A 21,391-nucleotide genomic window follows, 5' to 3' on the forward strand; every position below is an offset into this window, starting at 1 on the left:
TGCTGAAATTTCACAAACTGTCCATTTTGGCTTCTCTCGCTGAGATAAAGCGCTTTTGGTCACTAGCAGTATAAATGCTTAAAACTCAAAATTTTGAACTGGTTCCAGCTTCAAACAACCAGATTTACTGTTTCTCAGCATTTCCAAGTTATATTAAGCAAATTATGCTGAAATTTGATTGTGGTGCTGAAATTTCACAAACTGTCCATTTTTGGCTTCTCTCGCTGAGATAAAGCGTTTTTGGTCACTAACAGTAAAAAAGCTTAAAACTCAAAATTTTGAACTGGTTCCAGCTTCAAACAACCAGATTTACTGTTTCTCAGCATTTCCAAGTTATATTAAGCAAATTATGCTGAAATTTGATTGTGGTGCTGAAATTTCACAAACTGTCCATTTTTGGCTTCTGAGATAAAGCGTTTTTGGTCACTAACAGTAAAAAAGCTTAAAACTTAAAATTTTGAACTGGTTCCAGCATCAAACAACCAGATTTACTGTTTCTCAGCATTTCCAAGTTATACTAAGCAAATTATGCTGAAATTTGATTGTGGTGCTGAAATTTCACAAACTGTCCATTTTTGGCTTCTCTCGCTGAGATAAAGCGTTTTTGGTCACTAACAGTAAAAAAGCTTAAAACTTAAAATTTTGAACTGGTTCCAGCATCAAACAACCAGATTTACTGTTTCTCAGCATTTCCAAGTTATATTAAGCAAATTATGCTGAAATTTGATTGTGGTGCTGAAATTTCACAAACTGTCCATTTTTGAATTCTCTCGCTGAGATAAAGCGTTTTTGGTCACTAACAGTAAAAAAGCTTAAAACTCAACATTTTGAACTGGTTCCATCTTCAAACAACCAGATTTACTGTTTCTCAGCATTTCCAAGTTATATTAAGCAAATTATGCTGAAATTTGATTGTGGTGCTGAAATTTCACAAACTGTCCATTGATTGTGGTGCTGAAATTTCTGAAATTAAAAAAAGCTTAAAACTCAACATTTTGAACTGGTTCCATCTTCAAACAACCAGATTTACTGTTTCTCAGCATTTCCAAGTTATATTAAGCAAATTATGCTGAAATTTGATTGTGGTGCTGAAATTTCACAAACTGTCCATTGATTGTGGTGCTGAAATTTCTGAAATTAAAAAAAGCTTAAAACTCAAATTTTTGAACTGGTTCCAGCTTCAAACAACCAGATTTACTGTTTCTCAGCATTTCCAAGTTATATTAAGCAAATTATGCTGAAATTTGATTGTGGTGCTGAAATTTCACAAACTGTCCATTTTTGGCTTCTCTCGCTGAGATAAAGCGTTTTTGGTCACTAACTGTAAAAAAGCTTAAAACTCAAATATTTGAACTGGTTCCAGCTTCAAACAACCAGATTTACTGTTTCTCAGCATTTCCAAGTTATATTAAGCAAATTATGCTGAAATTTGATTGTGGTGCTGAAATTTCACAAACTGTCCATTTTTGGCTTCTCTAAGCTGAGATAAAGCGTTTTTGGTCACTAACTGTAAAAAAGCTTAAAACTCAAAATTTTGAACTGGTTCCAGCTTCAAACAACCAGATTTACTGTTTCTCAGCATTTCCAAGTTATATTATGCAAATTATGCTGAAATTTGATTGTGGTGCTGAAATTTCACAAACTGTCCATTTTTGGCTTCTCTCGCTGAGATAAAGCGTTTTTGGTCACTAACAGTAAAAAAGCTTAAAACTCAAAATTTTGAACTGGTTCCAGCTTCAAACAACCAGATTTACTGTTTCTCAGCATTTCCAAGTTATATTAAGCAAATTATGCTGAAATTTGATTGTGGTGCTGAAATTTCACAAACTGTCCATTTTTGGCTTCTCTCGCTGAGATACAAATCCGAGGCCATGCATGGCCTCGGATTTGGAGGCACTGATCGCCATCCCAGCCGCTTCACACTCGGCTGCGAACCGCTCCAGCGAGAGCTGCAGATCACGTCCCGATGAAGCCAAAAGGACCACATCATCCGCAAAAAGCAGAGATGCAATCCTAAGGCCACCAAAACGGATCCCCTCAACACCCTGGCTGCGCCTAGAAATTCTGTCCATAAAAGTAATGAACAGAATCGGTGACAAAGGGCAGCCCTGGCGGAGTCCAACTCTCACTGGAAACGAGCCCGACTTACTGCCGGCAATGCGGACCAGACTCTGACACCGGTCATACAGGTACCTGACAGCCCGTATCAAAGAGCCCGGTACCCCATACTCCCGGAGAATCCCCCACAGGGCTCCCCGAGGGACACGGTCGATCGCCTTCTCCAAGTCCACAAAACATATGTAGACTGGTTGGGCGAACGCCCATGCACCCTCCAGGACCCTGCTGAGGGTGTAGAGCTGGTCCAGTGTTCCACGACCAGGACGAAAACCACACTGCTCTTCCTGAATCCGAGGTTCGACAATCCGACGGACCCTCCTCTCCAGAACCCCCGAATAGACCTTGCCAGGGAGGCTTAAGAGTGTGACCCCCCTATAATTGGAGCACACCCTCCGGTCCCCCTTTTTGGACAGGGGGACCACCACCCCGGTCTGCCAATCCAGGGCAACTGGCCCCGATGTCCATGCGATATTGCAGAGTCGCGTTAGCCAACACAACCCTACAACATCCAGAGCCTTGAGGAACTCCAGGCGGATCTCATCCACCCCCGGGGCCCTGCCACCGAGGAGCTTTTTAACTACCTCGGCGACCTCGACCCCAGAGATTGGAGAGCCCAACCCAGAGTCCCCAGGCTCAGCTTCCAAAATAGAAGGCATGTCGGTGGGATTGAGGAGGTCTTCGAAGTATTCTGCCCACCGGCCCACAACATCCCGAGTTGAGGTCAGCAGCACACCATCCCCACTGTAGACAGTGTTGGTGCTGCACTGCTTCCCCCTCCTGAGACGCCGGATGGTGGACCAGAATCGCCTCGAAGCCGTACGGAAGTCTTTCTCCATGGCCTCTCCAAACTCCTCCCACACCCGAGTTTTTGCCTCAGCAACCACCCGAGCAGCCGCATGCCGCTTCGCCCGCCGGTACCCATCAGCTGCTTCCGGAGTCCCACAGGCCAAAAAGGCCCGATAGGACTCCTTCTTCAGCCTGACGGCTTCCCTCACCGAAGGTGTCCACCAACGGGTTCGAGGGTTGCCGCCGCGACAGGCACCGACAACCTTGCGGCCACAGCTCAGATGAGCCGCCTCGGCAATGGAGGCACGGAACCTCTCAGCCTCACACACTAGCTCCGGCTCCTTTCCCACCAGAGAGGTGACATTCCACGTCCCAAGAGCTAGCTTCCGCAACCGAGGATCGGACCGCCAGGGTCCCCTCCCTCGGCTGCCACCCATAACACAATGCACCCGACCCCGTTGGCCCCTCTCACAGGTGGTGGGCCCATGGGAGGGGGGACCCATGTTTCCTCTTCGGGCTGTGCCCGGCCGGGCTCTATGGGTAAAAGCCCGGCCACCAGACGCTCGCCGTCGTGCCCCCCCTCCAGGCCTGGCTCCAGAGTGGGGCCCCGGTGACCCGTGTCTGGGCGAGGGAACACGTAGTCCAAAGTTTGAATCCATCATTGGGGTCTTCGGGCTGCACTTTGTCTGACCCCTCACCTGGGACCTGTCTGCCTTGGGTGACCCTACCAGGGGCATGGAGCCCCGGACAGCATAGCTCCCAGGATCATTGGAGCACTCAAACCCCTCCACCACGATAAGGTGGCAGCCCAAGGAGAGGCGCACGGCGTTGCGCGTGACGTAATCCCTAAGGCGAGTCAGTGCGGGCAGCCCTGTTCTTAATCAGAAGATAGATAGCGTGGCTGTCAGTATGCAAACAACATGCCAAAGCGCAAATGTATGTTTACCGATGATTTACAAAAGAGTTTCCCCGCTTTCAGACCGGGTCGAGACAATTAGCTCATTTGTTAATTTATTTTTTTCAGTAGCCTGCAGAACAGGCATTATTTCGTTCATTAATGAGGCTGAGTATCATGTGTTATTGGGAGTTGAGAGTTATTGTTAACTTTTATTGTTAAGTGAGGGATGTTTAGATGAGACATTATTTCTTTCATTGTGCTATTCATTCATTACATTTTGAATAAAATTATCATTTGTTATTGGAGTTATTGCTGTTGACTTTTATTGAAAAGCATTTTTAATAAACCAACTGTAAATATCATGTTATTGTAGGATTACATAGGCCTATGTTAAGTGAGTGCATGCCACAGACATCTCTATGCATGGGAACAGAGATCCCCTTTGCCCCCCGCTCCAAGGTGTCCTGGTTTTCCCAAATGAAAATATGGTCACCCTACCTAACGTGGATACTTGAGAGGTAGTTGATAGGTTTTTATGTTAATTACAAATAGAAATACTTAGGACTGTAAGGTATTATGCCTGCCTTTAAGTGATGTTAGCAGGACAAAGTGTGCCAAATTGGGGAGCAGATGGCCTGGAGATAAGAATTGACACCTAGGAGGAAAGTACATCAAAGAATAAGGGTCAAAGTTTTATGATTTAGAGGAATACGAGAACTGAATTCTGCGAACCACAGGGGGTTGGGAGATGACCCAGAGAATCTCTGGAACTGGAAATGCAGGACGGCACCATTGTTTAAGAAGATACTTGTGACTGACTGTGTTGACAGCTGTGTTTTCTGTTTGCCACACCTTCTATGCAAATGATTTGTAACTTAAACCACACCTCAATGTAATAAATATGCAATTGCAAAGGAGCACATCAGAACTGGTCTGGAGACAGAGATAAGGAGATATCCCTGGGCAGAGTTCTCCGTTCAATTGTAAAAAAATTTCACCGTCTCCCTGTGTTCTTATTTTTGTCCAGCGAAAATGTTGGGTAGTAGACCCAAAAGTAGTTCATCCATTCCAGTCTCATATGCTGAGAGTTGTCTTTCATTAAAGGGGGAAAATAGAAGGGGTGCACCACTGACACTGTGTTAGTGTGCTGAAATATAGACTGGGTTGTAAACTTGACTGTTGTATCACTCAATATGTTTCAAAGAAATCCGTAAATCATAATACATCATTGCTGTAGACATTATTATATGTAAAACCTCATGAATGAATTGCTTGCTGATTTGAAAAAGAGTGTATATCACATTTCTAGCACTTGATTATTGACATAGCTGTGAATCACCATCTGTTTATCTGATTATCTATGGGTTGAAGAGACCAGATTCACATCAGTGACTATAGTTGCAGGTTGTTTTTTTAAGAGTTGGTAGTTCTGATTTCTTGGTAGAATTTGAGCCAAGCAAAGGACAACATTTCCACCAGCTCCCATGTCTGGTAGAGTTGGTGGTGGCATGACTCGCCCTGTGTAGGTTTTAAAAATTGTATGGAACACTATCTGCAACCAGGCATATGAAGTACCCTGCAGCCCCAATTTTTTTGGTTTTAGCAGATATTGCTTCAGTTTTTGCCTGTCTTGGAATAGGGCCATTTGTTCATTGATGAACAGCTTTTCACCCTCTGTGACTGTAGATAGTTTCCAGGATAAACAAAACATGAAATAATGGTTGTACAGTGGATCCTCATGTTTTCATCTGGAATAACCCCAACCTATGAAACATGCACCTTTTGTCCATTAAATGATCTTGCATCCATCTTCTGTTGCTGTTGGTCAATAATGTTTAAAAATTGGCTGATAATTATTTTGTAATCAGCTGCATATCAATGGGCAATGTTTCCCTGAGGCAACAAACAAAAAAACTTTTAGCATATAAATTATGTAAAAAAAATTGTCTTGAAATGATCTACAATGCTTCTTTACATACTCACAGATAGGAAAATATTTTTAGAGTTACCCAAAATTTAAACATGAAGAAAAGCGATCTATAACTTACAAGTAAGAGGCAAGATGTATCATGCAACTCTGCTTCTTAAAAAGGTCAGCCCCTCTTCCAAGAAGAAGATCACATGTACCTCAATACCTCTTTTATTTGGACAAAAATATGTCTGGTGGCATTTTAAATCATTTCCCTCAAAAAATAAAATAAAGGAGCAACGTGAGGCACAGATAGGTGGTTTGTTGCCTGAGGGCATACCACAAAGGGTTTAAAATATAATTTGTTAGAATTAAGCCAAAAAGGAAAACATAAGTATATGTCATATTATAAAATACGAGGTAAAGTTCTCTATTTTAAAATTAATTTTTATATTTATATTATGCATTGCGCCACTTATATAATTCTGCTTTTATTTTTTATTATGCCAGTCCAATTCCTCCATATCTCCATAGAGACTGGGCAGCGCACGCGAAGGTGCAAAAAATAACGTTTTCTGATTGGCTTTAGGAAATTGATGCACAACTACATCAAGGTGGACTCCTGGCAATATGACCGGAAGCTCATCCTTCAAAGTAATTTATCTATGTATATGTTTTAAGCGCCAAAATGAGAAATAAATTACTCAAAAGCAATTGCAGAAGATTATTCGTATTCATTATTTCCTGCATAATACGAACAACGAGTAAAGTTACTTGTGTTTTGACGGCAATTTTCCAAGTAAACGGAAACCGAGCGCTGCACCGTGTCTAGCTTCACGGTTGGTCCTCAGAAAGAGGAAAGGATGTGACTCAAGCCTCGGTCGCATGCCCCATTGGCCCTGAAGCGACGCTGTTTGGGTTCTACTTTCGTTATGGAAGCTGGTGTAAATTAGCGCGGGTCTCCTCTCCTCAAGCCCTTCTCCTAACCAGAGGAGGATGATCCACCGGCAGATTCTGCTATCCCAGGTAGGCGGTTTCCATTGTTGCTGTGTAATGTTGATGCTGTAGCATCATGTCAGCCTATCATGTCTCAGCGTTCAGCAGCAGCGGCCCTGCTCTCCGTTATCCGCATACAGCCGTTCTGTGCTGTGCGAAGGATGCTTTGTAAACTGTCGTTTTCAGGATATGCAACAGGACAATTTTCTATAGCAACATGTTTGACATATAGACAATTCGACAGGTAAACAAAATTACATATTATAATCAGACTACTTATCACAAGCCAAATATGGTTTTCCTGATGCTTATGGTTCAGCATTATACATTAGTTCGCATTATATCAAACCGCACAATGTAATTGAAGTCTCTAGATATAATACCAGTCTTCTAGGGTGTGAGGTTGAGAACATACAAGTCATGTTGTGTGTGAAATGTTCAGATGTGGCTGAACGCAGGCGCACAGCTCAGCTCAGGTCGTGAATGGCGTCATGTTTTTCACGTTGGAGATGCTGCCCTAGTTTCTCCTGATTTGAGGGTTACTGGAGTCTGAGGAGAGGCTTCCCCTTCCCTCTATTTGTGGGGATTCCCGTTGTCAAAATCCTGCGCTATAGTTTATCAATAGCAATAGTTTCTTCACTGTGTCCTGATACATTGTTAGTAGTAATTAGTGTCATGTTTATGCATTACACTTCAACGTGTGCAGCTTTTGTTAATGTGGAAAGTAAATTTATTTTAGTTCTACTGTCTGTTTTTCATATCAGGCAATATTAAAGAAGATTTGAATTTTTAACAAGTACTAAAATCATTTCAATTTTACCTTAAGTGTACAGAAACATACACCAGAGTCCGTACTGTTTCTATCATTGAAACAAACACAAAGCCAAAGGAAAAAAGCCTTATGTGAAAAGTAAGTTCACTATTTGTTCTCATGAAAACTTTAACAGCAAAGTAGGTGCCGTTAGTTAAACACACTTTTAATATATATATATTTTTTTTTAACCCTGCCTTGACTAAATTCTAAAATGAATAAGCTAAAGAAGATGCAAGTCATAGATAACCAAATTCTTAAGGTCCTGACTTACCAATGATATACTAATCTACAAAAGTCTAAGAATAAAGTGTTACAACAAATGAGTGAAGCAGAAGTAACTTAAAGTATTGAAAATGCAAAGGGCAATGTCAGGTTCCCGGCCTCTCCGCGCTGGGGACGGCCGCCGGACCGCCTCTGTGGTTCCCGCCTCCTGCGCCACGGACGGCCGCCGGACCGCCTCCGTGGTTCCCGCCTCCTGCGCCGCGGACGGCCGCCGGACCGCCTGCGTGGTTCCCGCCTCCTGCGCTGCGGATGGCCGCCGGACCGCCTCCATGGTTCCCGCCTCCTGCGCCGCGGACGGCCGCCAGACCGCCTCCATGGTTCCTGCCTTCCTGTGCCTCCGCCCACTCTGTTGGGTTAGTTTTTTGTTTTGGACTCTTGGCCTTCCTGTGCCTCCGCCCACCCGGTTGGGTTTGTTTTTTGTTTTGGACTCTTGGCCTTCCTGTGCCTCCGTCCACCCGGTTGGGTTTGTTTTTTGTTGTGTTGGACTCTGGCCCCCCGTCCAGCTACTGGCCCATTTAGAACTACTGGCTGTTTAGGCCAGTAAATTACGGATTTAACCCAAACACTGTTACTCATAGTATTAGTGTAGCCCTTTAAAATAAAGCTTACATAAAATTTCAAAATAAAAGTCTTAATATTCCTCTTAGGCCTTTCTCCTCTTTTTCTCTCAGGTTAGTGCAGAGAGAGCTACAGATATGAATTGCGGTACTATCGGAGAGGAGAAATAGCCCTCTCATATGCTTCAAATGTTTTTGGATCAGCCTTACAGTTCCTGAAAGGCAAGAATATGTCTGGCCTGCTTTGTTCAGAAAAGCTAAATCCTTCAGACAGTTAGGATTCTGTCTCTCCCTGTGTGTTTCACTCACATGACAGTTGAGCTGCTCTTTAGAACTACAAAGACTGAAGGTTAGAACTACAACATGGCGGAATCCTCAGTGCCTACAGAAGACGTCTAAGCTGAATGTCAGAACTACAACATGGCGGAACTGTCAGTTACTACAGAGGAGGACTGAGCTGGCCTTTAGAACTACTTATGTTTTGAACATTATAGAACAAATTTAACACAATCACTGTTACACATGCGATTAGTTTGGCCCTTTGAAATTAAGCTTGCTGAAAATTTCAAAATAAAAGCCTTGAATATTTTTACATTAAGTAATTGCTTTTTTCAGCATTATATAGCTGATTTAATCCAATGACTGTTATACATGGGATGAGTTTGGCCCTTTGAAATTAAGCCTTGACCATTTTTACATCATGCAATTGCTCTTTTTGGCTTTATGTGACTGGCTTATCCAAAGCACTCTTACACATTGGATTAGTGTGGGCATTTAATATGAAACTTTCTGCAGATTTCAAAATAAAGCCTCAATATGCCTCTCAGGTTAGTGCACCGCCGCAGACGGTGCAATAATATGATTCTGCATTATCTGTTTGTCTCAGGTTCATTAGCATTAGCCTTTTAGCTTAAATAAGCTATTAGCTATTTTTTTGACTTATTAGCCATGTTTAGCATACTGAATGATGTAAGTCAAGTATAGACAACATGCTAGTAATGCCCCACCTGCTACTGACAGGATTCACGCTAACATTAGCATTTTGGCTAATAGTAGCTTTATACACTTAGTTTATCATGCTGAATGGTGCAAGTCCATGTTAGTCAACATTCTTGTGATTCTCCACAAGCTAATTTTTAGCATCAGAACGCTGGGTCCAAACCCTCGGGCACACTTTGGCAAGCCCCAGTTAAATTTCTTCAGGAATTTTCTAGTTCTACATTGTGATGCTTCACAAGAAGGGCTTGTTGCTGTACTTTACCAGAGACAACAAGGAAGCAGTCATAGCATATGGATCCAGAATGCTAACACCCCCAGAAAAAAAAAAAAACTATCACCTTCATTCAGGAAAACTGGAGTTCCTGGCTCTGAAGTGGGCCATCTGTGAGAGGTTTATAGATTATCTCTATTATGCATCACCATTTACAGTTTACACTGACAATAACCCTCTTACATATGTGCTTTCCACAACTAAACTGAATGGGATCTCATCGATGGGATGCTGAACTGGCTGATTTCCAGTTCTCAAAGTATTGCCCAGATAAAGTAAATGGAGATGCAGATAGTCTCTCCTGAATGTCACTCAGCATGGAGGAGTACATGCAAACCTGCACACAGATAGTATACCCAGAGTTGATGAACAGTGTTATTCAAGCAGTTGCTGTTCAGTTTCAGGACTCTGAGCCATGGCTATGCCCAGCAACCATCTGATCACAGAGGAATGTGATGCAGCTAACACATCAGGAAAGGACATCAGTAGAGCAGCTCTTAGACAAGCTCAAAAAGATGATCCAGTGATTAGCAGGGTGTTACTGGCACAAGGGCAACAGGTTGGCTGGTGCTCTGATGAGACGAAAACACAGATTTTATATGGATGAAGATGGATTACTCCACCGCAAAAGACCCAGTCGCTCACAACTCCTTCTACCACAGAAATATCATGCACTTGTTTTTAAGGAGCTTCATGAGGAGATGGGTCATCTCGGAGTTGAGAGGGTGTTGCATCTCATCAGAGATCGCGTCTATTGGCCTAAGATGCAAGGTGATGTCACACTATGTCACTCGTGTAAGCAGTTGATTAAAACGAAAGCGGCCAAATAAACCAGCTCGAGCCCCTCTTACCAACATCATCACTACATACCCATTTGAGTTAGTCTCCATTGATTTCTTACATCTGGAGAAATGCAGTGGTGGATATGAGTACATCTTTGTAGTGATGGACCATTTCACACAGTTTGCCCAGGCTTATCCTTGCAAAAACAAAGCTGCCAAAACAGCTGTAGAGAAAATATTTGTGGATTTTGTTTTGAAGTTTGGTTTTCCCACAAAGCTGCATCATGACCAGGGTAAGGAGTTTGAAAACAAACTACTTGCATCATTAGAAAAGTACAGTGGAGTCAATGGGTCAAGAACAGCGCAATACTATCCGCAGGGTAATGGTCAGGTTGAAAGGTTCAGCAGGACACTGCTTGCAATGCTGAGGAGTCTGCCAGAAATTGAGAAAAAAGATTGGAAATCTTCTCTACCAAAAGTGGTTCATGCATACAACTGCACACGTAGCGAAGCTACTAGCTATGCTCCATACTTCCTCTTATTTGGTCGTCAGCCCCGGCTGCCCATTGATCTACCAAAACTCTTCTCACCAGGATTATGCAGAAAAACGGAGGACAAGGATGAGTGAAGCCTATCAGGATGAGTGAAGCCTATCAGTTGGCATCCAGGACAGCCAGTAAGATAAGATAAGATAAGATAAGATAAGATAAGATAAGATAAGATAAGATAAGATAAGATAAGATAAGATAAGATAAGATAAGATTTATTTGTCATTGTCATCAACAGATTACAACGAGATTGAGACAGTGCTTGACTCGAGTTAAAGTGTAGGTTATATACACATACACAACACACAATATAAATATACATACATAAAAAGATGAAGAAACAAACAGCACAAAACGAGAAATAGACATCAGAAGATGGTTGCAGTGCCTGGAGGTGTCGCAGAATATACAGAATTTACATTTTTAACAGAGTAGTGTCAAGAGCAGAAGTTCTTATGCCTTTGAATTTAGCGCCATGATTGTCATCGGGTAGAAAGTGTTTTTTAGGCAATTTGTCCTGGTTTTTATTGCTCTGTATTTCTTGCCTGATGGCAGCAGCTGGAAAAGACCATGGCCAGGGTGTGAAGAGTCAATTAAAATGTCCAGACCTTTCTTGCGGAGCCTGGAATTGTAAATCTGTTCCATGGTGGGGAGGGGGCAGCCTATGGTTCTCTCTGCTGCCCTGACAACCCTCTGGAGCGCCTTCTTGTCCGAGGTCCAGACACACAGACTGCACGTGAGCACACTGTCTATGGAGCAGTGATAGAAGGCCTGCAGCAGGTCTGAGGGGAGACAGTTCTTCTTGAGGATTCTCAGAAAGTACAGTCTCTGCTGTACCTTCTTCAGCAGCTCCTTGGTGTTGGTGCTCCAGGTTAGCTTGTCCTCCAACTCCATGCCCAGAAACCTGAACACTGGGAACCTCTCCACACAGGTCTCACTGATGGTGAGAGGCTGGATATCCGTTTTGTTCTTCCTGAAGTTGATCACCAGCTCCTTTGTTTTGGAGATGTTGAGGAGCAGGTTATTGACTTTGCACCACTCTGACAGCCGCTTCACTTCATCCCTGTACTCCAGCTCCCCCTTCCCATCTGAGATGAGACCAACAACAGTCATCTGCAAACTTTATGATCTTGTTGCTGAGGTGGATGGAGACCCAGTCATGAGTGTAGAGGGTGTAGAGAAGTGGGCTGAGCACGCAACCCTGTGGCGATCCGGTGTTCAGGCTCAGAGCAGTGGAGGTGAGGGGGCCCAGTCTGACCTTCTGGAAACAACCTGTTAGGAAGTCCAGGATCCAACTGGAGGTGGCTGATGAGAGCCCAAGGTTTACTAGCTTGGACACCAGACGTTGGAGGAGTATAGTATTAAATGCTGAGCTGAAGTCCACAAAGAGCTTTTTTTTTTTTTCTTAAGGTTTCATTGGCTCTAGTGGCCTTTATTTGATAGTTAATTTACAGGAAAGTGGGTATTGAGAGAAGGGGGAAGACATGCGGCAAAGGTCACCAGGCCGGGAATCGAACCCATGACGGCCGCGTCGAGGACTCAGGCCTCCTTATGCGGGTTGTGCTTAACCCCTGCACCACCACAGCACATCCCCACAAAGAGCATTCTGACATAGCTCCCCTGACATATCTCTGACAGTACATGCAAACAGTAAGCAAGTGATGAGAGGTAAGACTCACTACAATAGGAAACTTTATTGAGGGGAGTTGTATCCAGGTTGTCGAGTGCTTGTTAGTAATCTGAATTAGAAGGGAGGACCAGGAAAATTGAGAGCATTCTGGGAAGACAAAGTGTACATTGTTAAAGGAAGAAAACATCAGGACAGCCCTGTATATGAAATTCACCCAGAAAATGGAAGAGAGCGAATCAGGACCATCCACACAAACCTTCTGCTTCCATGAGATTTCCTTTCAACAACAGAATCAAAAGTTACTACTCAAATTAAAAGACCCCGAAAAGAGAAACAGAAGTAGAGACATGCAGACAGCTCTGATGATGAAGACGACTGGAAATCCATCATTCGTCCACCTCTACAGCATCACAACATGGAGACAAATCATCTCATCGAGAGTCAGCTGAGAGCGGAGATACCAGAGTTCCACCCAAACAACGAGGACAACACTGGAATGAATACCAATGAACGCTGCTTTTGTCATTTGGTTATTTGGAAAAACTATTAAACCTTTTTGTTCCACTTCAGACTTCCATTAAATAAAATTCAAATGAAATGAAGGGATGTTTTATGTTAAAATATGACAAAAAGTGATGGAGTTTAAGGTGTATTAAACTTATTCCAGCAGCTATAGTTAGTCAGTAAGAGTTCATGCACTAAAATACCAACAAAAGATCAAGTCACTATATTTTCTGCTGCATATGTTTATGCAGAACCTGTACCAGAACCGGCTCCTGAGCCTGGCTGCCATGGCCTCCCCGACCCGCAGTGGGCAGCCCCGCCAGCGTTGCAAAGGTGCAGCACGTCACAGCTGTGGTCCAGACACATATGCAGTCAACGGTTTGAACCAGGAGGCCCTTATTCTGGGGTTACAGCGCTCCACCAGTGACACTGACTTGGTCTCCCCCAACACCCGCTCCACACTCACCATCAGCTCTGCCCACTACACCATTGGCCAGTCTGAAGATCTACTCATCAAATGGGACATCAAGGAGGAAGTGGATGCTGGAGACTGGATTGGAATGTATCTTGTTGGTAAATTAGATATGACAATAACAACACCATGGTTAAACAGTTTTGTTTTGTGTAGGAAATTGTTCCAAAATTCTAAAGAAAACAATATTAGAGCTTATAAAACCGTATATATTTTATTATGACAGTAAAATAACTGAGAAGAGGAAAAATAAAAGTGAACTGTGTTAGTGGCAGTTCTGTGTTCAATAATCAGTTTTATTTCTCTTTCTAGATGAGAATCTTTCAGATAACTTTCTTGATTACAAGAACCGAGGCATCAGTGGATCTCACAAGGGACAAATAGTTTGGAAAATTGAATCCAACTCCAACTTTAGAAACTGTAAGTATCTCAAAACAACAGTAGTAACCAGAAGATAAAAAAAAAAATAAAATACAAATTCCAAACTCTATTTGTGATCCTCAAACAGCAGGTATAATATTTGTGGTTATTTTTTTATGGAGGATCTGCGTGCAGACATACAAGACATGTCTTTTTAATGGAAAAAAAATAACAAAAGATGACTTACAGCAGAAAATAAATGATTAAAAGAATTTGGAGAGAAGACTGGGTAATATTGGAGAAATAGCGTGAAAGGAGCCAATGGAGAACCATGAAATCAATAGGCTATCCTGTATGTATATATACTGGAAGAAGTAGAGAAATTACCTGCAAACCAATGAGCCTAACAAGACTAATGATATAAACAGATCATTTCTGAGTATCAATTTGGGCTCAATTTGATGCCCAGATAGTACCCGAAGTACAAATACAATCTAACACAGAGACAGGTACAGGCGACTGCATTTGCTGTTGCCTGTCTATTTGGAGTTCTGAGTTTGCTTGTGTCAAAACAGTGTAATTATACCCAAAAATGACTTATCTGTGAGACTAAGCTCTGCAGTGACAAAGAACACACACTCTGCTAGCTGCTTCAATTCAGGTGAAAAAACTTTATAGGCACCATTCTGACAAAATTTAATCGAGAGGATGATTGATGAGTGATTAATGACCCTAATTAATTGCTTTTAATTTGGTCAAATGATAGCTGCCCCTCCCCCCCATCCGGTCACATGATGCCCCCCCCCCAGGATATCCCATGACCTCAGCGTGCTTATCACGTGTGACACTATATTCCCAGTAATTTTAATTCAACCAATAGAAACAGGAGTAATACAATTAAAGTATATAAAAAAACCAATATGTTAAATAGTCAAGAATAATATACAATATAGTATATTTAAATAGAATGTTGTAATTAACCTCTGTTTTGCTCACCAAGCTTTCCATGTGCGTGTATGTTTGTGTGTGCGTGTGTCCTGACAGAACAGTGGGGAGAGGGTTGAACATAGAACATGTCCCTGAGAATGTCTCAATGCGATACATTGTGTTGGTGAACTCCTTCCGACCTCTATGAGTTTGAATTAGTCAATAGAAGCAGAAACAAGGGGGTCGGCGTTAGAAAATCAGTAGTAATGTACAATATAGTATATTTAAATAGAATGTTGTAATTATCTCCGGTTTTAAACAGAAGGTCTTCCTGATGGACCTCGCCCATCAGCAAGACTCATGACCTCCGGTCAGCATGCGTGACACGTGTGGCTCTCTATATTTCCGATCACTTCAATTGGGTCTCTATCAGGGGTTGATTGGTATGATGTAAACGCCAGCACAGGATTCATTCTCGTGACTTTTAGGGGGAGGCCCCATGACAGTGCTGCTCACCAAGCCATTTCTCCGTATGATTGTGTCTGTATATAAAGACATATAGAATCAAAAGTCCCCTCTTGGTAGGGTGGGTGTGCGTGGCTGTGTGTATATGGGTGTTGGGGTGTGTGTGCGTGTCGCTGCGTAACAGTAAACCCATACCTCTAAAGAAAACCTAGAGTTCAACTGTTCTACTGCATTATTAATGGTAGCACAACTAGTCAGTGCTGATTATGAGTTTGTGATTTCCTTCATCACTTAAATTTTAAACTTTTATAGATTTTTTTTTTCTATAACACTTGCTAGTGTGATACATTTCAGTAAATGTTCCTCATTTGTACGTGTACTTCTTAAGAATATGTGACTGGTAGTAAACAGGCCTACGTGAGGTTACTCAAATTTAACTTTTATCTTTCCGCAGTTAAAGTGGAAGACAACCTCTAACATCACTTTCTTTCTAGAATTTGTCCTCACATCATTGTGATGCTACTTTCATTCAGTTTTTTTCCTGCTGCTGAATCAACACTGATCTTCCCACTGCTTCATGCTTTCTCCAAAATAGTAAATGTGGATTCTCATTCTGTCCTGATAACTAGTCACAGCATTGCTCTCAGTAAATACAAATATCATCTTTGCATTTTTCTTTCTAAATCCTCTTTTAACACTATTTCTTGTCCAGTAGCAGAAATACTTACATTAAGAAAGCACAATGCCAGAATTGCATTATTACCAAACTTCTATAACCGCTGATTGCCCAGAAGTTCAGACTGGGAAGCTAATTGGCAAACTGCTAGCTAAGTATGTGGAGCAGGAAAATAGGTTGTATTTACTTAAATTTACGCGAACCAATTGCCTCAAAAAATTCAATTACTGTAACATATAAAAGACAAGTGTAGTTACACTGTGTGATTTTGGCAAACAATATTCTTAAACTCATCCAAAATGTTATTCTCCTCAAAACTTCTTTTATTTTCTGCTTACAGCAGCAGCAGCAGCAATATATTTTGCTACATAGATTAAAGACACACGATCTCATTATTAAACATAGTTATGCTGTTCAAAACTTTTCCGTTTGCTTGAGCAGAAATGGCGTAGTTTCTGGGTGTGTTAAGATGTTAAACTTTTACCACCCAAAATCCTCACTATTTTCAAATACTTCACTTTTTATTTTATTTTATTTGTTGCATGGATTCAACTTAAATAGAATAACTTATAAAGCTTTTTTTTTTTTTTTTTTTTAAATATCCAAACGTTCCTGCCACTTGTTTAAGATGAGTACAAACAATAAATTGATGATAATTAAGTGATGTTCACTTGAACTTTTTTTTTAAGTCTAATGTTTTATTTTACAGTGAGGAAGGCCAGAGTCTAGCTTTAGCAGATGGCTGAAGGCATCAGATCCACGCTTCAGACTCAGTACCTGTTTGCTCTAAGGCAAAACTTTGGTAAGGTTAAACTTAGTCGGCTACAGAAAGTCAGACGGTTCATTCTCCAAAGTGAGAAATCACTTTAGGTCGTCAAGTTTCTTGTTTGAGAAGATCTTGTTAGTCATTTACATAATATTATTACTAATTAACAGTTGATTCTTTTGTGTCTAGATGCAATGTAATTATTCAGTTCACCATTGAAGTTTTATTATGGGGATTCTGCAGATTAAATATTTCATAGTATATTTCAATGATTCCTTTCAAACAGTCTAAGCTCCCTGAAAAGGAGAGATTACCTTTCAGAGAAATATAATTTTTATTGCTTTGAGTTTGATGATATTTTACTTAATCTGACTGATATGATCTTCTTTAACGCATACTTATGCTTCACATTGATCATTTATAAGCTTATCAATTACAAGAGGTGCAGTCTGTTAGTGAACATTAGTGAACAGACGCATCATTAGGACCAAGGAACAAAAGCTGTAGATATTTTAACGGTAACAAAACAATTCACCATGTTGTGATCAACTCTTGGAGCGTGGTTGTGTAATGGGTATGTTTATTTTTTTTTTTTTTTTTAGGTAAAGTGTTCCAATAGCAAACTTAGTAAATGTTATCATAAGTTGGTCTAGCTGTCAGAAGATGTAAGCAAGTCTCAGTGAGAGGGAGTATTTAAAAAAAAAAACACAAATTGACTGATTGAATTATTGGTTGATAGCCTGCATATATTTAAATTTGTGCAACAAACACAAAAGAAAAAATACTATATAAAACCTGAATGGCCATTCAGTTTGATAAATATTTACACATTCAATAAATAGATAGAAATCCAAGCGCATATATCAAAACAAAATCTAAATAAATAATATAAATTGTATTAACTTTTTTAATACAAACTGATGTTTACATTGATCATTTATAAGCTTAAGTAATGGAAAATTCAACAACTACAGGTGTACTATATTTTAGTTAGTGGACGGACTCAAGTGCGTGAGATAATGGATGAAGGGAAAACATCGTCCATTATCTTATACAGCATATAAGTCAGAGACAAAAGTAGTGGATCATTTTAAAGGTAAAAAAAAGAATTTCCCAAGTTGGAGCAATTCTTGGAGCGTGGTTGTGCAATGTAAAAAAATGTTTTCAATTTTGGGGTAAGCTGAAAGTTAAATATGAGTAGCCTCACCTCAGCCTGTGTAATTACTGTCACATATTCCTAAGAAATATAATTACAGATGGGGAACTTTTACTGACATGTATCACACTAGGAAATGTTGCAGAAAAAAAAATCTCTGAGTTTCAAACGTACTTAAATCCACATTTACTATTTTGGAGAAAGCATGAAGCAGTGGGAAGATCAGTGTTGATTCAGCAGCAGGAAAAAAAACTGAATGAAAGTTTTGAGGACAGTTGTGAGGACAAATTCTAGATGTTAGAGGTTGTCTTCCACTTTAACTGCGGAAAGATAAAAGTTAAATTTGAGTAACCTCACGTAGGCCTGTTTACTACCAGTCACATATTCTTAAGAAGTACACGTACAAATGAGGAATATTTACTAAAATGTATCACACTAGCAAGTGTTATAGAAAAAAAATCTATAAAAGTTTAAAATTTAAGTGATGAAGGAAATCACAAACTGATAATCAGCAATGACTAGTTGTGCTACCATTAATAATGCAGTAAAACAGTTGAACTCTAGGTTTTCTTTAGAGGTATGGGTTTACTGTTACGCAGCGACGCGCACGCACACCCCAACACCCATATACACACACCCACGCACACCCACCCTACCAAGAGGGGACTTTTGATTCTATATGTCTTTATATACAGACACACACATACGGAGAAATGGCTTGGTGAGCAGCACTGTCATGGGGCCTCCCCCTAAAAGTCACGAGAATGAATCCTGTGCTGGCGTTTACATCATACCAATCAACCCCTGATAGAGACCCAATTGAAGTGATCGGAAATATAGAGAGCCACACGTGTCACGCATGCTGACCGGAGGTCATGAGTCTTGCTGATGGGCGAGGTCCATCAGGAAGCCTTCAGGCCTTTAAGGCAGTGTATCAGGAAGACCTTCTGTTTAAAACCGGAGATAATTACAACATTCTATTTAAATATACTATATTGTACATTACTACTGATTTTCTAACGCTGACCCCCTTGTTTCTGCTTCTATTGACTAATTCAAACTCATAGAGGTCGGAAGGAGTTCACCAACACAAGGTATCGCATTGAGACATCCTCAGGGATATGTTCTATGTTCAACCCTCTCCCTGTCCACTGTTCTGTCAGGACACACGTGCACACACACACGCACACACACGCACACACACACGCACACACACACATGGACAGCTTGGTGAGCAAAACCAGGGTTAATTGCAACATTTTATTTAAATATACTATATTGTATATTATTCTTGACTATTTAACATATTGTTTTTTTTATATACTTTAATTGTATTACTCCTGTTTCTATTGGTTGAATTAAAATTACCGGGAATATAGTGTCACACGTGATAAGCACGCTGAGGTCATGGGCTATCCTGGGGGGGGGGATCATGTGACCAGAAATTAAAAGCAATTAATTAGGGTCATTAATCACTCATCAATCATCCTCTCAATTAAATTTTGTCAGAAGGGTGCCTAAATAATTTTTCAGGTGGCATCCGGGGTACTTCAGCCTAGACACCATGGTTGAGCAGAAAAACAGCTGTGACGCGAAGAAAGACCTTTTGAGGGGCGGAAAGGCGGACATTTGAACACAACAAACAAAGAAGGCGGTAGGAGCTGATTTGGTGGATCACATAAGCTGTACATTGACTGTAGTAGCATGGCTTCTACATCAGGAGGAAATAGTGGAAATGAAATGGAGTGGATGATAGCGAGGTCAGCAAAAATGAAAAGAACAATCAGAAAGAGACATGAAAGAGCAAGAAGTTGGTCGGATGAAAGTGAGCCAGGAGCGGAAGGCAGTAAAAGGACAAAAATAAACCAAAGAGTGAGTTCGCGAGAACAAGATAATAGTAATACAGAAGTGGAATACAAAGTTGTGGTGGAATTTCAGCAAGAAAGGGGTTATATTCATCCGATAAAGATAACCAAAGCAATAGAGGTAGAGATAGGAAAAATCAAAACGGCTAGAATCATGAACAACAGAAAAGTGATAATTCAAGCTATCAGTGAGGCACAACAACAGAAGATAATCAAAATGAAAACTCTGATGGGAGAAAGAATTAAATCATATATACCAGGTTATATGGCAAGGTTGAGAGGAGTAATATCAGGAGTTCCACTTGAAATGACAATGGAGGAGGTGAAAAATGAAATCAAAGGAGGGAAAATAACAAATGCCACCAGGATTAAAAGTAGAAGAGAAGGGGAACTCAAAGATACTATGGCTGTGATATTACAGTTTGAAAACAACATGCCAGAAAATATTCAGCTAGGATTCATGAACTATAAAGTTAGAGAGTACATCCCGAAACCGCTCAGATGTTTTACCTGTCAAAGAATGGGACACATTGCAAAAGAATGTAAGGGAAAAATTAGATGTGCAAGATGTGGAGGTCCACATGAATTTGGAAAGTGTGACAAAGACGCTAAAATCAAATGCTGTAACTGTGGAGGTGATCACAGTGCAGCCTATGGTGGATGTATAGTTCAAAGGGAAGCTAGAGAAGCCCAGAAAATTAAGATAACAGAAAGAGTTTCGTATGCAGAAGCATTAAAAAGAGTAAAGAAAGATAGTACAAGAGGAATAAGACTGGGAGAAACAGATCAAAGTTACACTTCTCGGAACACAAATCAAGGACAGAATGATCAGAGACAAATACTAATGCCAACAACAAATACGAATAATATATGTTCACATAAATGTAAAATAGAGGAAAACACAATGATGGTGAAAAAAGAAAACTTTGTAGCATTTATATGTCATATTATTAATGTTACAGTCCAAATGAAGAAGAAAAGTGATAAAATAAAAGCAATAGTAACAGCAGCAGGGAGGTTCCTAGATATGAAAGAAATTCAAGCAGATCAGATTCATACCATTTTGAGTGCCACTGAAATAACAGAAAATGGTCAGGATTAGGATACAAGCTTTTCTAATGGTTCTTCATATTCTTCAATGGAATGCCAGAAGTTTAATAGCTAATGGACAAGAATTTAAAAAGTATATTTATGATTTAGAAATAATACCAGATATAATATGTATACAAGAAACATGGTTAAACTCAAACTTAGATTTTAAAATTCCTGGATATAACATAGAAAGACAGGATAGAAGTAATGGTAGTGGTGGAGGATGTGCCACCTTAATTAAGGAAGGAATAGCTTATAAGAAAGACTCATTAAATAAACAATTAGAATGTATTAATATAGAAATATTTAATTTAAAGAAACACGGAAATATTAAAATCATAAATTATTATAATCCATGTAAAAATCTTGATAGTGAAATATTTAAGGAAATAGGGAAAATTCATAGAAGAGAAGTTTGGTGTGGAGATTTTAATGCTCACAACAGTCTATGGGGTAGCAAGAAGACAGATCATAATGGTAAAATAGTGGAAGAATTAATGGATGAAAGGTCATTAGTT

General features: G+C 40.6%; 1 protein-coding gene across 3 annotated transcripts in view; it reads left to right on the forward strand.

Moving 5' to 3' along the window:
* The first annotated feature begins 6,575 nt into the window (after positions 1 to 6,575).
* Positions 6,576 to 21,391, forward strand: part of LOC122824227 (E3 ubiquitin-protein ligase HECW1) — a 77,394-nt gene continuing 62,578 nt past the window's right edge. For all 3 annotated transcript variants that reach the window (XM_044104578.1, XM_044104579.1, XM_044104580.1), the window contains exons 1-3: positions 6,576 to 6,737; positions 13,346 to 13,667; positions 13,879 to 13,986. In XM_044104578.1, coding sequence (XP_043960513.1) covers positions 6,708 to 6,737; positions 13,346 to 13,667; positions 13,879 to 13,986 — 460 coding nt within the window. In that variant the 5' untranslated portion in view covers positions 6,576 to 6,707. The remainder of the gene's footprint in view (positions 6,738 to 13,345; positions 13,668 to 13,878; positions 13,987 to 21,391) is intronic.

The sequence above is a fragment of the Gambusia affinis genome, linkage group LG21 (genome assembly GCF_019740435.1).
Source record: "Gambusia affinis linkage group LG21, SWU_Gaff_1.0, whole genome shotgun sequence".
NCBI lineage: Eukaryota > Metazoa > Chordata > Actinopteri > Cyprinodontiformes > Poeciliidae > Gambusia > Gambusia affinis.